General features: G+C 54.1%; 1 protein-coding gene across 17 annotated transcripts in view; it reads left to right on the top strand.

Moving 5' to 3' along the window:
• Positions 1–15,675, top strand: part of MARK2 (microtubule affinity regulating kinase 2) — a 119,885-nt gene extending 104,210 nt beyond the window's left edge. For 4 of the 17 annotated variants that reach the window (XM_083477768.1, XM_083477778.1, XM_083477779.1 and 1 more), the window contains exons 13-19: positions 240–418; positions 1,369–1,466; positions 4,978–5,136; positions 6,493–6,744; positions 9,031–9,057; positions 12,196–12,240; positions 12,544–15,675. In XM_083477768.1, the coding sequence (XP_083333894.1) occupies positions 240–418; positions 1,369–1,466; positions 4,978–5,136; positions 6,493–6,744; positions 9,031–9,057; positions 12,196–12,240; positions 12,544–12,901 (1,118 nt within the window). In that variant the 3' untranslated portion in view covers positions 12,902–15,675. The remainder of the gene's footprint in view (positions 1–239; positions 419–1,368; positions 1,467–4,977; positions 5,137–6,492; positions 6,745–9,030; positions 9,058–12,195; positions 12,241–12,543) is intronic. The other 13 variants (XM_083477780.1, XM_083477782.1, XM_083477784.1 and 10 more) reach the window with 7 other exon arrangements.
• Positions 15,676–15,720: the final 45 nt, after the last annotated feature.

Here is a 15,720-nt window from a genome sequence, read left to right as displayed (position 1 = left end):
ATTGGGGTGCAGGGAATTTTCCAGTTGCTCATTGACTCCTTAGAAGAGTCCTTCCTTCCTTCCTTCCTTCCTTCCTTCCTTCCTTCCTTCCTTCCTTCCACACTTGTGAAACAGGGTGCTGCCCAGAAAACACAAGCTTCCCCTTGCTGGGTATCCCTTCCTCACACCAGACCTCGCCACGCTAACTCTTCTTCTCTCTTTCCCCTCCACTCCCTGGCCCTCTCTTCTTCCCACCATAGTACCCACCATCCCAACATCCTCCTCGTACTCCAAGAAAACACAGGCAGCCAACGCAGAGAATAAGCGGCCTGAAGAGGAGCGAGAGGCTGGGCGCAACAAGGCCAGCAGCACGGTGAAAGTGCCTGCCAGTCCCCTGCCCAGCCTCGAGAGGAAGAAGAGCACCCCCACACCTTCCACAGTCAGTCCTTTCTTGCTCTGGGGCGGGTGGGGAGGGACTCTTATCCCGTTGTGGCCTCTGCATGTTTAGGACTCAGGGAGCTGAGCTTCCAGGTCAGAGGGTTGCTGCAGTGGGGGGGGGGGGAGAACGTGCCATTATGGCACATGAGGAGCTGCTTCCCAGGAGCTGGCCCTCAAAGGCATCCTGCCTCTGAACACGGAGGTTCTGTTCAGCTGTCAGTGGGGGTGAAGGGAACCAGGGCATGCTTCTGAGAGTTTAGAGGAGGAATTTGAGGATTGGAAGACTGCAAAAAGGGGGGGTGCAGAATTAAAGTTTGGGAAAGTACAGCATCTCCGAGCAGAACTGCGAATGACTCCTGGTCTAAAACTCTGGAGAACTGTAGACAATACTGAGCTATATGGACCTCTGTAGGTCATTCTCAGTATAAGGTGACCTCCTGTTTTGGGGGAAGGGCCAATCAGTGGTAGAACATATGTACTGCATGCAGAAGGTCCCAGGTTCAATCCCTGGTATCTCCAGGTAGGCTTGGGAAAGATCCCCTGCCTCCCTTGCAGCTTCTTGAGAGCTGCTGACAGGGTAGACAATATATTGAGCTAGATCAGTCTTTTCCAAACTTGGGTCTCCAGCTGCCTTTGGACTACAATTCCCATCTTCCCTGACCACTGGTCTTGCTATCTAGGGATGATGGGAATTGTAGTCCAAAAACAGCTAGAGACTCAAGTTTGGGAAACACTTAGCTTGATGGACCCCTACACGTCTCTCTTGTGTAAGGCAGCTTCCTCTACCCCTATGTTATGACTCTCTGGGAGACCTGGGTGCTGACTCAGGTAACCTAGCTCAAGTAGTCTCTGCAGAAGCAGCAGGCTGGAGCCGCTTAACTCCCTTTCTCTTTCTCTGAAGTGTGGGCAGTGAAAGGCTCGTGCTCACTCTCTGTCTCTACCCCTCTGCAGAACAGTGTCCTCTCAACCAGCACAAACCGGAGCCGCAACTCCCCCATGCTGGACCGGGCCAGTTTGGGCCAGAACTCCATCCAGAACGGCAAAGATAGGTAAGGGCTTGGAGCCCAGGCCAGCTTGGTCATGTCACTTGCCAGATGCGGACATAAAGATGCACTAGGAAGAGTGGAGAAAGAGAAAACTTCAGTAGCAGAGTGGTGTCCAGCTGTTTTGGGGCAGCTTTGCAGGTGGAGCAAAATGCAGGTGGCTGCACAGGGCTGTTTTGTGTATGGGTCACAGAGCCGACCTACCTATGAGGCAAGGTGAGGCGACCACCTCAGGCAACAGGGCCCACCAAGGCTGCAGATCCTGGTGTTGATATTCCCCAACCCCTGGTGGGGAGCAGGGCACTATTTTGAGGTCCATCTCAGGTGCCAAAATGTCTTGGGCCAGCCCTGATGGGTCATGCATTTCTTAATGCGGGGTGTGTGGCGGGGGTGGGGAGAGAGAGAGCCATCCCTGGAATGTACCATTAGAGATTGCAAGATGGTGGCCGAGGCATGTGTTTGAATCCTCAAGGGTGGGAATTCCTGCACTCAGAAAGCCAACATATCAAGAGGCAACAGTCAGCCAAAAGCCTTCTCTCTGGCATGACAACTTTTCTGTCTGCAGGCACCTTTGTAATGCAAAGGAGGCAAGTGATTGCCTCCACCAGCAGTCTGTAATAGGGGCAATCCTAAAATTGGAGAGGTCATTGTGAGGCCATCCAGCGCAGTGCTGGAAATCAACAGCTGACTATGCAGCCTCAACTGGAAGGTCAGACCTGCCTTGTCAATTCTCTGTTTGGCTGGGCAAAGCCACAGTTGCTGCCTGGCTGGACTGCATGAATGAAAACCACCAAACAGACCTGCACAGGCATGCATGAACCTTTGCTTCTGGTTCTCTTATTTCCTCTCCCAAGTCACAGATGGAGATCCTATGGCCTCTCAGATATTGCTGGACTCCAGCTCCCACCGTCTCTGACCATTGCCTGTGCGTCCTGGAGCTGATGGGAGTTGGAGTCCAACAACACCTGGAGAGCCACAGATTCCCCACCCCTGCTCTAATCCTGTGTTGTTTGAAGAATATTAGGAATGCGCTGCATACTTAAAACTGATTTTAACAGTAGTTCCTGGGACGGAGGAAGCAGTGCTCACGTTTCAAAGAGTTCTCCCCGACTTTACCAAGCTGTGGTTCCCTGGGTTTTTGTGGGGCAGCCATTGCATTTACACAGGCTCAGAGGCGGTGGGTCCAAACCTGCCTGGGTTCAGGTGCCTTCTCTGTCAGTGGTCCATTCTCTTCTCCCCTGCTCCCCAAACACAGTCCTCAAAGAACGGAGCTGCATCCTGGTGGCGGCAAGGTGGGATTATGAGCTAGTTTGGAATACTACAGAAGTGTTGAAAGATGATTTGTAGCGTTGTTCTGCCAATTGATTGAGAGAGGGGAGATGGCTGTGGGTATTACTGGGTGGGGGCGCTTCTGTTCTTTCCTTCTGTCTGGTTCAGCAGCAGCGGCAGCAGCCTGAACCACATGTCCTGGATCTGGAGCAACAATGTTCACACACACCCCCGGCCCATAGTTAGCCCTGCCAAATGGAAACTGGCCTTCCTGTCCAGGGTCCCTTCCTCAACCAAACAATCTGCTCCCTGCAGAGTTCTTCTTTCTCTGCCCCACCTTCTCCTCAGAGAATTCTGCAGCATTGGAGGAGCATCTCCTCCTATGAGCTCTCTCACCTGCCCCCCCCCCACGGCAGCCTCAAGTGGTGGAGCTCAAACACAGCTTGAGCCACTTCAGAGAGAACTAGGCAAATATTAGACCTTCCCTACAACGTAGCCTTTTCAAATGAGCCGGATGCATCTTGAACTGTGGACCCTCTGCAGTTAAGGCCAGTCCGGTGCGTGTTGATCCCACCACCACCCTTGTGTCAGCACACCTCCGGGTCTTAGGCTACTAGCTACTAGCCTGCAGGGTTTATTTCATCAAAGGCTACTAGCCTGTGTTTCCATGCTGGCCGTGGAGGAGAGGAAGCCCCACCCACCCAATGGGACCGACAGGAAGAATGGAGGGACCCATTTTTTTTCTGCCAACCAGCTCACTCACTCGCCTGGACGGGATCCTGGTCGCCTGTCTCTACCAAAAGAGTTGCTAAATCCACAGCTGGTGTTAAGCTCTCCCCACTTTTCCTACTTCCGATACGGCTCAGAAGCAGCAGCCCTGCTTGACCTCTTCATTTCTCATCCATTATGGACACGCACATAACATAACATGCATAGATACATGCAAGCAAAACCCGTTTTCTTTTTGCTTGAGAACATTGGCTCTCTCTTTTTAGGGTCTAACTGCCATGGTGTCCCGTCCCCCACCCGACCCCAGCACGATTCCCTCCACATCCATTCCCACTCTTGCATCAAGGTTGTGCCTGACACATATACACATATACCGGGTTGTATATTGTATATTTGCTCTTCCTCCCCTTCCCCGGGACATCCATGTACCTAGTAGCGGCTGTATCCATGGTGAGAAAGGGATGGGTTGGGGAGGGGGAGATCCAGGGCCTTCTTCCTTCAGCTGAAATGATTAGAAGCAGCTCAGTTTCATTGAGCAAGGGCAAGCACGTGGATGTGGTCTGAGCTGCCAAACAGACAGATTGATTATTTGACAGCACGTGCCGTATCCAAAGCTGAAGGTGGAGGAGCCGCTGCCTTTCCTCCCCCCGCCCTGCAATCCTGCAATGAGGCCCCAGCTGCAGCATGGCCCTACCGGGGTGAGTCGGGGCTTTTGGAGAATAAGGGGGCCCTTCCCCCTTTCTTGCACAAAGCATTAGGGTCACACAAGGGGAAAGCACCGGAGACAGACATGTGCAAGGAAAGGAAAGGTTTGCTGCAAGGCCCTTGAGTGGCCTCTCCTGCCTGGGAGGAAAATGACTGTCAGAGAGACAGCAGGGTGGAAGACAAGAGCCCCTGGTGCCTCCTCTGGCTGGGCTCTTCCATTTTGCTTTTTTGTTTTGGCCTGTTTTGTTATAAAAGGGTTCTTTTTAATAAACGTGCATTGGTTCCGTTTTGCAAATGCCCTAAATTGCTTTAAGGACTCCAGTCAAAAAGCGGGATATAAATCCAGTTATTCGACAAACGTGGCTGTTGATGAAAGAATGCAGATCAGTTAGCGAGAGGAGTTCTGCATTTCCATGCCTGTTGGGTGGGAATAAGGGGGCATCTGCCAGAGCAGCAGCATCAGTGCATTGCTATTTTGGCAGTCTGTTCAGAGCCCACCCACCCCCACCTTGTGCACAGTCCCAAGTACCTTTCCTTGTCACATGACTTTTTATTATTATTCCTGGGGGCTTGGGAATAAATCCACCCGAGACTCATAGAACGAGGAACTCTCCTTAAAACGGGGCAAACGAGATGTTGGGTGCAGTGGGTAAGGTGGCACCTCCCTCCTAGACCGGGAGTCTGTTTGGGTCAGCTACGGATACAGCCCACCACCTTCCCTGGTTTTTCCCTCCACCCTCCACTCCATCCCTCCTTTTTTAAACATCTGCTTCTCCCCTGCTTGTGTTTTCTTTCCTCCCCTCACCCCCCCTAGCCTAACCACTCCAGGCTCCAGGGCTTCTACTGCTTCAGCTTCCGCCGCCGTGAGCTCTGCGCGCCCGCGACAGCACCAGAAATCCATGTCTGCCTCGGTGCACCCCTCCAAGCCCGCGCTGCCCCCCTCCGACAATAACTGTGAGGCGCAGCGACCCAGGCAAGTGGGCAGCTCTGCGTGCCTTGTGTCCTCCGTCCCCTGCCCACCCCCAGGGCTCTCCAGCATTTTTGTGTCTTCCGCCTGCTCCGCACCCTGGAGCCATGTCTCTTTTTTTGCCCTTCCCCAGTGCGCTTGCTCAGGGCCTGGAGGTAAGTAGAGGGGGACAGCCAAATGTTTTGGGGTTGGAAGGATTGTGGTGCCTTGGAGGGCAACTTGGTGCCCTGCAGCTGTTTTTTTGGACAAGCTGACTTGTAGGATGTGACAGGAATAGTCTCCCCCTCTGCCCAAAAAAGGAGGCACAACACTAATGCAGGAGGAACAGGGCTGCTTGGTAGAAAGTAGAACAGGCATCCTTTCCAACTTCAGGTAATGGCAGGTTGGATGGCTTGAAAGGAGTCTGAGAACGAGATCAGAAGCCTCCAGTTAGTTGCCTGTCTTCTCCAGGCAGAAAAAGGACAATTGGAGCCTTCTGAACCCTTCCCCTTCTTTTTTATTCAGCTCTGTTTGTCTCTACTTCACCAGCTGGGGTTCAGGCAAGCGGCTCTTTAACCTCATCTCCAGGGTCAACAGCAACAGCAGAGGCTATTAGCAAGTATCCTCTCCTGGAGACTCATTCCTGTCAGCTTGTTGTTGTTGTGCCCCTCCTGCCAGCGCAAAAGGCTAGTCTTCACACTGAGGACTAGGGGCTTTGGAAATCTTTTCCCCTTATCCAAGCTGGTGCAGGAGTGAGCAGCGGAAGGAGCTGAGATTTGAAGCGGCCAGAAATGGCAAATGGCTTCTGCACCTTTCACAATTGTGTAGAAGAGGGGATTTCAGCAGGTGAGGTTTAATTAAAGGTGTAGGGGCCCCATCCTCCCCCCCCCCCACCTGGTGCCCTTACTTGCGATTGCAGGCCCTTCAGCCCGTGCTCAGTTCAAAATATGGGTTGTTTATTCATTTATTTTTAAGCGTTGGCTGCCAACGAGGTATCTGCTGCACATGTTGGGTTTAAGCAACCACAGCCTTGTGGGGAGCTGCCAACATTCTGCCTGCAATTATTCTGCAGTCTTAAACTAGGCTGCAAACCCATTTTAACAGGCTCACCATTTTTCGGGAACTCCTCCTGGGATTTCAGGAGCACCTCTTCATATAATCCCAGCTGTGCGGTTCTTCGTAGAACTCCCCTTGTGTTTCCTCCCACCCCCACAAGCAGAACACCTCCCAGAATCCTCTGGGGCGCAAAGGCCATAACCCTTGAAAGTGGCTTACCCCAAAGACTTTTCCTGTTCAGCCCAGGCAGCGGAGTGTTCCTGGATGGCGAGCAAGTGGGGTCGCTGACTGTCGTCTTCTCTGCTCTTCCCCCTCCCCTCCCCACAGCACTGCACCCCAGAGGGTCCCCGTCGCCTCTCCCTCGGCCCACAACATCAGCAGTGCCCTCCCGGAGCGCACCAACTTCCCGCGGGGCGTCTCCAGCCGCAGCACTTTCCATGCCGGGCAGCTCCGGCAGGTCCGGGACCAGCAGAACCTCCCCTACGGCCTCACGCCCGCGTCGCCCTCCGGGAACAGCCAAGGCAGGAGGGGGGCCTCAGGGAGCATCTTCAGCAAGTTCACCTCCAAGTTCGTGCGCAGGTGAGCAAGGAAGTGGGCAGGGGTGGGCGGAAGAGGAGCCGTCCCCCTTTTTTAGCCCTTTCCAAATCCGTAGCTGGTATTCTCTGCCGATTGGAAACAACTCCAGGATTGCTTGAGATATGTGCTTTGGGGGTTCAGTTTGGGGGTGAGAGGTGAATGCAAGCCATCCTCCCCCGCTCCCCCAGGGCGCAGCATGAAGTCTCACTACCTTGTGTGTGTGTTGTGCACAGCCAGGCCCACCCTCATAAGTACCCCTCTTCCCCACCCCACACCAAGGATGTCCTGGTGACCCCAGCCGCCTCCTCTTCGTCTTGCATCTCTCCTCCCTGCCCCCACCGTATTGCTGCACAGAACCAGCGCAGGGGCAGGAGTGTCAGCTGCCTTCCTTGGCCGGATCCTTTCCAAACTGTGCTTGGAAGGGGTTGGAGAGGACTAGCCTCCTAATTAAGCTTGGGGTACCCCATTTTTTCTGTAGCATTCAACCAAGAGGGGTGTGTGTGTGTTTGCACGTGTTTATATGTGTGCATGTAGGGGTGGAGCCTTTCAGCTCCCTCCTGGTATTGGAGCATTGAGCGGCAGAGAAGAGGCCCCTCTCAAAGGACGTCTACAGACAAATGGGCTCATGCGCAAGGGAGTGCACCTGGACCAGGGATGCTTGGGGAGAACCATGGCTCATTTAGGCAGTGTCTGCATTGCATGCAGAAGGTTTCAGGTTTGATCCCCAGTTTCCGGTAGGTCTGGGAGTTGTCCCCTGTTGGAAACCCTAAGAGCCACTTCCGGCCAGCAGAGACAAGGTTTGGGGGAGCCTTTGACCTTTCTGGTGTTGCTGAACTTCAGCTCCCATCGTCCTTTGCTCATTAGCCATTCTTCTTGGGGCTGCTGGGAGTTGTAGTTCAGCAACATTGGGGGGGGGCAAAGGCTCCTCACACCTGTTGTAGGTGATACAGCGCTAGGTGGATCAATAGCCTGACTTGCTCCATGGCAACTTCCTGTGCTTCCCTGAGGTGTTAAGACCAATCAGGAGGCGCCACATTGGAGAGAGGCATTCTGGGAATGGAGATCAGAAGAGCGGGCTGAAGGTCACCTTCCTACTGGCAACTGCAGAGCTCAAGGCCATGGAGGAACCACCTTGCGCTCTCCCCAAGAGCATGCGCATGCTGCCTTATGCGCTCCTCCCCGGGAATTCCCATTTCTGCTTGCAGCTCAGAAAAGGAGACCAGCAGAGTCTCAGCTGAGCTGCAGAGCAAGCCAGGCCTGCCTCCCACACCCTCCGATGGCACCCTGCTTCTGTTTCTGTTGTGGTTCCTGCAGTGACCTGGGGTGCTGTGAAGGCCGCAAAGCTGAGGGTGGGTGGGAGCCGCCTCGCCTGCAGCCCAGCCATCCCAGGGGTGGGGGGTGGACAAGGATTTAGCAGAGCAGCCCAGATGGTGAGGGTGGCAACTAAGCTCATTTCCAGGGTTCCCCGATTCTGCTCCATCCCCTTCCAAGCGACAGGATGGAGGAGATGCCTTCTGGACCCTGTCAGTACCAGCTGCCTTCTCTGGTGAGGATCCAGCCAGGAAGGTCTTGCAGCTGGGGTCGGCTCGAACCCGTCCCTCAAGGCAGCTTTTTTGTGGTGTGTGTATATGTGTGTGTGAATATGTCTCAAAATGGCTTCTCTCTTTCCCGTACAGCCCTGAGAGGGGATGGGCTGTGAGATGGGGCACAGTTTCCTGGCAAAGCCTTTTGTCTCAATTGGGGGGAGGGGGTGTTTTATGGTGCATGACGGGGGAGCCATTCTGTACAGCCCAGCGCCTCCTGCCCCCAACCCCTTTCCCTCTTTGCTGTAAGTGTTTAACCTGCCCTCCACCGCACCCCCAGCTTCTGTTCCCAGCTTTGTGGGGAGAGTTAGGCTGTGGCAGGACTGGGGACGAGGGGGGCAGCCAAGTGCCTCTGGGGTCCTGGCCTCCCTCCCTCCCCCTCTGCAAGGTTCCAGCACAAATGGGAGGGGGGCAATGGGAGCCCCAGCTCAGCCCTCCTCCCTCCGGCCTGTCTCTGTCTGAAGCAAAGGAGGCTCTTCAGATTCCCAAGTTTGCAGGAAGGAGGGAGCTAAGGTCGAGGAGGGTGGTGAGGCGGCGGGGTTGTGGGGGCCTTGCTGTGACACCCACAGCCAATTACTATTTTAGGGAGGGAGGTTGGGGCGCCCCGGCCTGCTCCCGCGCGGCTGGCACTCCTGTCACTCGGTCATTTGCGCACTCGCTCACCCACCCACCCACCGTTTCCCCTCCTTTTTTTTTTTCCTTTTAGAAATCTGTCTTTCAGGTTTGCCAGAAGGTAGGCGTTCATCACTCTGGTTTTGTTCTGTCCTCCTCCTCCTGTGCAGTACTAACCTCCTCCCTGCCGGCTTCTTCCTCTCCTCTCCTCTCCCCGCCCCCCTCCCCCTTCTGTGCCTTCTGGCTGCTAATGGTGTCTGTGTGTGCGTGTGTGTCTGTGCGTGTGTCTGTGCGTGTGTGCACAGAGCATGCTTAAAGGGACAGCGGGGGGGGGGGCTTGTTAACTCCCTGCCTCTGGGATGTGGGGTGGAGAAAGACCCCCATTGGCTCTGGCCTGCCTCTCAGCCGCCTGCAAATGAGCTGGCCTGGGACTCGGTGGGGAGGAGGGTGGGCAGGGGAAGCCGCAGAGGTTGCTTGCTCACCCGGTGCTGGGCCTCCTCCTCCACTTGGGCATGCTGTCTCTTTAAAGGTGCCTGCCATCTTCCTTGGTCCCCCAGGCTGGGCCTCTGATCTTTAACCGAAACCCTTCTCTCCCCCCCCCCTCGCCTTTCTCTTTCACACACGCCCACCCCCCCCAACCCAACTAATCCCCTTTCTCCCTGCATGGTGGTGGTTAGGAGGCGCTGGGCTGTCGCTGTGCCTCTATTGCTTGCAGCTGCCTTGAGGGTTCAGGGCGGACATGTGGGGAGACGGTTGCCTCGGAATCTGCATGGCCCCAAAGAGCAGATATTATTATCCTGTGGCAGGTTTTGAGCACAATCTGGAAGATACTAGCAGTCGGTGTGTTGGGGGTTGGTTTCCTTTCTCTCCCCCCTCCCCCCCCCCCCGGTTATATTAGGTAGCCTTTTTAATCTTGTTCTTTTTTAGAAAGGGGGAGGTTGCTAGTCCTCATGGGAACAAATCTGCAGAAAGTGTCAGCAGGTTCCACTTTAAAGGACTGTGGGTTTTTGCTTGTTTCTTTGGACATCCCAGGGCACAGGGCAGGATGTGAATCCTACATACCTTTTTGGTTCTGGAGTCTTCCAAAAACCCTGGCCTTCCTCATTCAGTCTACTTCACCTTTTTATTGTTTCAAGTTATGCTGAACATCTAACAGATTTCTCTCTTTGTGGGGTCAGGAAGGAACGTTTTCTCCTGGGTAAAATTGACTAAAAGTGGGGGTTGGGGGGGCTTTCTCCCCCTCTACTCATGAACAGCAAGTACTTTAAAACCTTAGCATTGTGGAGCTACTTGCCATAAGATGGATGACCAGGGATGGGGAGGAGAACAGAGGGGTTGAGCAGAGGGTTGTGCTAGAAATGACCTCCTCCCAGCTCTCTGATCCCGTGGACCATAAGAGGCAGCTGCAGCTGCTGTATTAAAGGCTTGTGGGGGTGTGTGTGAAGGTTTCTCCATTGTTTGATTCCCCCCATCCTCCGCCCCTACCCCCCCACCTCCTGCCTGGTGATGGTGGATGAGCAGAGAAGGAAGCACACTGGTGATCAGGAAGCAAGTTGCTTGCTTGCCCCCTCCCTCATCTGAGCTGGCATGAGGGAGCTCCATTGGCTGTTGCAAGTCACATGGCTTAGTGATGGATGGATGTGGCTGGAATATTTAAGGATAGCAAGGAGTGGGGGGCCTGTGGCACTCCAGGTGTTAATAGCTGCTTGCTCCCGCCTTCCCCAACCAGCATGGCCAGTGGTCAGGCGTGGAGGGACTTGTAGTAGTCCCACAAAATCTGGAAGGCCAAATATTATACACACACTGCCCCTGGTGTATATGGCTCTTTATCCCCCAGAAAGGGGCACCCAGAATGGCAAGCAGTAAATATCAGCAATACCCAAAAACAAAACAAAGAAAGAGACACAGCTTAAAATGTCTGCTTAAACAAAAAATCTGGGCAGTTTAAAAGGCCAGCATCACTTGGCCTCAACGCCAGGAAGAGCTTTGAGGAGTTGCTTTAAAAAATAAATCCAGAAGTGGTGCTTTGTATAACCAAAACCAAATTAAAAGGGTGCATGCTACTAAACATTCGGAGCCTGAATCCAGTGAAGCAGCAGCTTTGATAAAATTGGCTCTCAATGTCACAAAACCATTCTCCCAGGACAGCCCATTGGGCTGCTTAAAAACCTGATGGAAACCAAAGTGTTTTTAGTTTGCCATCTCTTGAGACTCGTAAGTGGATTCCGCAAACTGTGAAGCCACCGTGGCAAGGGTTGTGCTCTTCCTTTTCTCTTGCATGGTGGTGCCATCAGCACGCTCTCCTCATTTACTGGTCTCAGTGGGCAGGTGGGTTATGATGCAAGTTTCTGTGAAGCGGGTGCAGAGTTGGGCACAGTGTATTTTTAGGCTTGGGGAGTGGTGCTCAGATGAGAGGGAAAGCACCTCCCAAGTCATTTACTTTATATTGCAATAATGTCTAGAATTCCTAGAGCATGATTTAATACTATTTAGCATTGAGGGCCACAGGGGAAGGACAGTAGTTCCATAGTAGAGCATCTGCCTTGCATGCAGAAAGTCCCAGGTTCAATCCCTAGCAGCATCTCCAGGTTGGGCCGGGAGAGACTCCCTGCCTGAAACTCTGAAGAGCTGCTGCCAGTCAGTGTAGACTGTACTGGGCTAGATGGACCAGTGGTATGGCTCCATATAAGGCAGCTTCCTATATACTGGTTTTCGAGCGTTAATGTGTGCATTCTCTTCGTGGTCCTTGCAGCAACCCTGTAAGGTAGGCTAGTGGTGGTATTGCAGGTGGAGGCCAAGAGAGATCATGGCTCATTATGCAAGTTTGTGGCAGAGGTATGCTTTGAGCTGGTGATCACAGGGCAGCCTCTTCCCCCGCCACTCCAGCTCCTCTTCTCTTCTCTTCCCTTGCCTGGCTGTGGCTTCTGCTTGTGCCAAGGGACCAGGGAGAGAGGTGCCGCTGCGCATCCCACACCTGCAACCAGCCAGCCCAGATGCCCTCCTCCTCACCACCATGTTGGCAAAACGCACTTCCCAGCATGCCGCGCAGAGTCTTGCATGCCGGGGGGCCTGTGGGCTTGGCATCAGCCCTCATGACGCCCTCCCCAGCCCCTTCCGTGTCTTGAGTTGCCCCCCGCCCTGCCCCACCTGCCAGAGATGCACACTCGTCCCCCTGCCCCCTGGGAGAAAAGGAGAGCAGGTCTAGGAGCTGCTGACTGGAGGGTGCCTGATACCTTGTTCTCCTGCTCTGTTTTTTGAGGAACCTGCATGAGCCCGAAAGCAAAGACCGTGTGGAGACGCTCAGGTGAGATGCAGCCAGTGTCACGGGGCCTCCTCCAGCCTTTGGGGGAAGCCTTTGCTCCACTCTGTCTGTTTCTCCAGCAGGGCCAGGCTGCTCCCTGGCACCTCCTCTCCGTCTCCTCCGTGTGCCTGTCTCTCTCTTCTGTTGCTCCCAAACTACTACTTAGCGTCTCTGTGTGTGCGTGTGTGTCTCTCTCTCCCCTCTCCAGCTCTCGGTTGCCGACCAGGCTTGGCTTCTGGGGGCAGCCGAAGGGGCCGAGTGGGGAGGGCGCCCTTCTCCGCTCACTGTCTCGCTCTCCCCTCTCAGGCCTCACATGGTGGGCAGCAGCGGCGACAAGGAGCGGGACGAGAACCGGGAGGCCAAGCCGCGCTCGCTGCGCTTCACCTGGAGCATGAAGACGACGAGCTCCATGGAGCCCAACGAGATGATGAAGGAGATCCGGAAAGTGCTGGACGCTAACAACTGCCAGTGCGAGCTGCAGGAGAAGTACATGCTTCTATGCATGCACGGAGCGCCAGGCCACGAGGCCTTTGTCCAGTGGGAGATGGAGGTGTGCAAACTCCCCCGCCTCTCCCTCAACGGTGTCCGCTTCAAGCGGATATCGGGCACCTCCATGGCCTTCAAGAACATTGCCTCAAAAATCGCCAACGAACTGAAGCTTTAACAGGCCCCCCGGGGGGGCCCAGCCTGCACGCGCATGGGGTGGGGTTAGGAGTAAAAAGCTGCAATTTTAACTCTGGAAGGGTTTATTTTTCGATACCCTGGTGCAGGACGGAGATTGGGGGGGGCAGGGAAAGGGGGCGGCAGCTGGATGTTTGGGGACATCCCCCCTCTCCATCAATCCCCCCCCCCCGCTGCTGGATCGCCATGGAGACAGAGTGCGTGGGGTAGTGGCTGGCAGCCACCCAGCCCGTCTCCGTGGCAACAGTAGTGGGAGCGTACCAAGGGCTGTTGGTCTCTATAGTGACTGTGTTGGGGGGCATCCCTTTTGGTCTCCGTGGCGACCATGGTACTTTCCTTTTATTTCTTTCTTTTTTTTGTTGTTGTTGCACATGAGACAGGGTTTTAAATTTTTACCAAACACAGCAAAAAGCAAAGATGGGGAGATAAGTGGACACCCCGCCCCTCAACTGCCAGAGCTCGCCCTCCCCCACAATGCCTTTTACCTCCCACAATGCCTTTCACTCGCACCCTCCTCTCCCACTCCTTGTGTTGGTGGTGGGCTTTCAGCTGCCGGGTGGGCGTGGGCTCGCTCATGCCCTGGGAGAGTTGGGCTTTCCTAGGGCATAATGGTGCCAGTGGTTCTCCCTCTGGGTTTCCCCCGTCAGGCCAGTGATGGACAGTGGTGGGTTCGGACGGTTCTGCGGTCTCCCTCTCCTCACCTTCCTACTCTCGGCCAGTTCTGCTCCCAGAGATCACGGCCTGTTTTTGGCAAGGTTGTTGGAAGCACTGTCCTCCAATTTGCTCTTCTTCTGACAGGGGTCCTGAGACCCCCTATAAAAAGAGTGGGGTGGAGATTCTAGCCATGCATATGGTTGCCTCCCACCTTGGAAGAGCAAAGGATGGGGAGTGTCCCAAGCCACAGCAGTCCGTTTCTTCACCTCTGACCACCCCCCTCCCCAGCAATTCTCTTCCCTGCAAGCTCCAGGGGCAACAGCATAAAGCTAGCAAGGGCTTCTGGGAGCAGAGCATTCCTTTGTTCAGCCTGAGCCAGTTTCTTTTATGGGCTTTGACAGCTTGCACAGCGTCATGGTTAGAATTGCTGCCCCATCAGTCTTGCTGGTGCCTTGCTTGTTGGTTCTGATCCCAAGCCTCCACCCCCACCCCCCCACCCCCGTCTCCAGCACTTCCAGGCTAAGATAACTTTCAGCATGTTTCTTCCTGACCCAGGATGCTCTGGAACACACCAGATCTTGGCCACCAACTTTGCACACGTGTTCATACTTGGCTTCTTTTCCTCTGTGCCCGAGAGTGGCTTTGGCTGTTATTAAAGCAAGTGGCACCATCTGCCTGTGGGGAGAGTTGCCTGAGGGGTCATTAGCTGGGGGAACAGCTATTTTTGCCCCAGTCTTTCCATTACGGAAGACGACATACACAGGTCATGCTGATGTTTCGGGGCAAGAGGAAGAGCTTTGTGGTGGGGTATGTAGGGGGGGCCCTCTGTTAACACTCTCCCTGCCCAGGTAGTGGTTGCAGCAGTGGTCACCAGTATCTTACCAGTATGGTGGAAGATAAGGGGAGCTCTCCCTCCCATTTACCTCTTTCCCTGCATCTACAAAAGCAGGATAGCACAGCCTGCCCTTCCTTCCCATTTGACAAGCCGGCTTTTCCCCTCCTCTTTCCAAAGCACAAGAGAAAAATGGGACCCTGGCTGCAATTACCTCTCTTGTTCCTCCCTCCCCTTTACCCCACCACCCCTCAAGCTGGGTTTCTTCCATTGTCATATCACCACTTGAGAATGTATTTTCAATCCTCTTTGGGGTGGTTGGGCTCCCCACCCTGGCAGTCTGTACTGAGCTCCTTCAACCCCACCACTGTCACACACACACACACACACACACACACAAAAATCTGGTTTGTATATAACTGTACTGATACCTCGGTTTTGTGAGTGGTTACTTTTTTTTTTTAATTCTGATCACAAAATGCCTTTTTTAAAAAAAAGAAAAATCATGTCCCTTTTTTGTTCATCCCCCTCCCCCCCCCCCTAGGGACGCTGCCGTTTGATGTAGTTTTACAGGTTCTAGATTAAAACTTTCCAGAAAGTACCTGCCTGGCCTTGGCTTCCTCTGTTCCCACCTCCCTCCCCAAGCACTTTGCCTGGAGATTTGCTTCCACTCCCTGGGAGGCTACAAGCCTTGGTACCGTCCTGTCAAGAGTGGGTGGGGGTGGCTCCATGGGGTTGTGGTGATGGGAAGCAAGGCCTAGGTGCAGCTGTTCCAAGTGCCCAGTGGTTCCCCTTGAACGTGGAATGCTAATTCTGTGCCCCCTTTGCGTGATTTCTTTTTGCTCTGTGCCCTGACCAGGCAACAGTTGGTGAAGGAACTGATTAAGAGGGGCAGTGTGGCACCCACAAGATAAAATGCTGTGGCCTGCTGTGATACCCTGAACTGTTTTTGTATTCTGAGGAGATGCAGTGTTCCACAAGAGGCTCCCTCTGTCCCTGTTACAGCAGGGCGAATTGCTAAAGGCTCTGGGAGTGGCAATTTTGATGTCACCGCATATGCAATTCCTTCTGGCCTTTGCTGTGTTCATCTTGCTGAGACTGGCAGGACTCATCCTGGGCAAAGCTGTCTCTGTGACAGGATCAGAGCACCTTTTGGAAGACCATGCCTGGGAGGAGGCTGACGGGGCAAAGACCTCCTTCCTCTTGCTTGTGACCAAGTAGCTTGCCTGATTCTCCCCTTTCCATTCTTATTAAAAGCCAAAGAAGAAAAATCATAAGCTCCAGACCTGTTTTTCAGAAGGGGAGGGGGAAGCCTT

This window comes from Podarcis liolepis (assembly GCF_965112155.1).
Source record: "Podarcis liolepis genome assembly, chromosome: 15".
Lineage (NCBI taxonomy): Eukaryota > Metazoa > Chordata > Lepidosauria > Squamata > Lacertidae > Podarcis > Podarcis liolepis.
The sequence above is the reverse complement of the archived record's forward strand: the minus strand, read 5'-3'. Positions and strand labels throughout refer to the sequence as shown.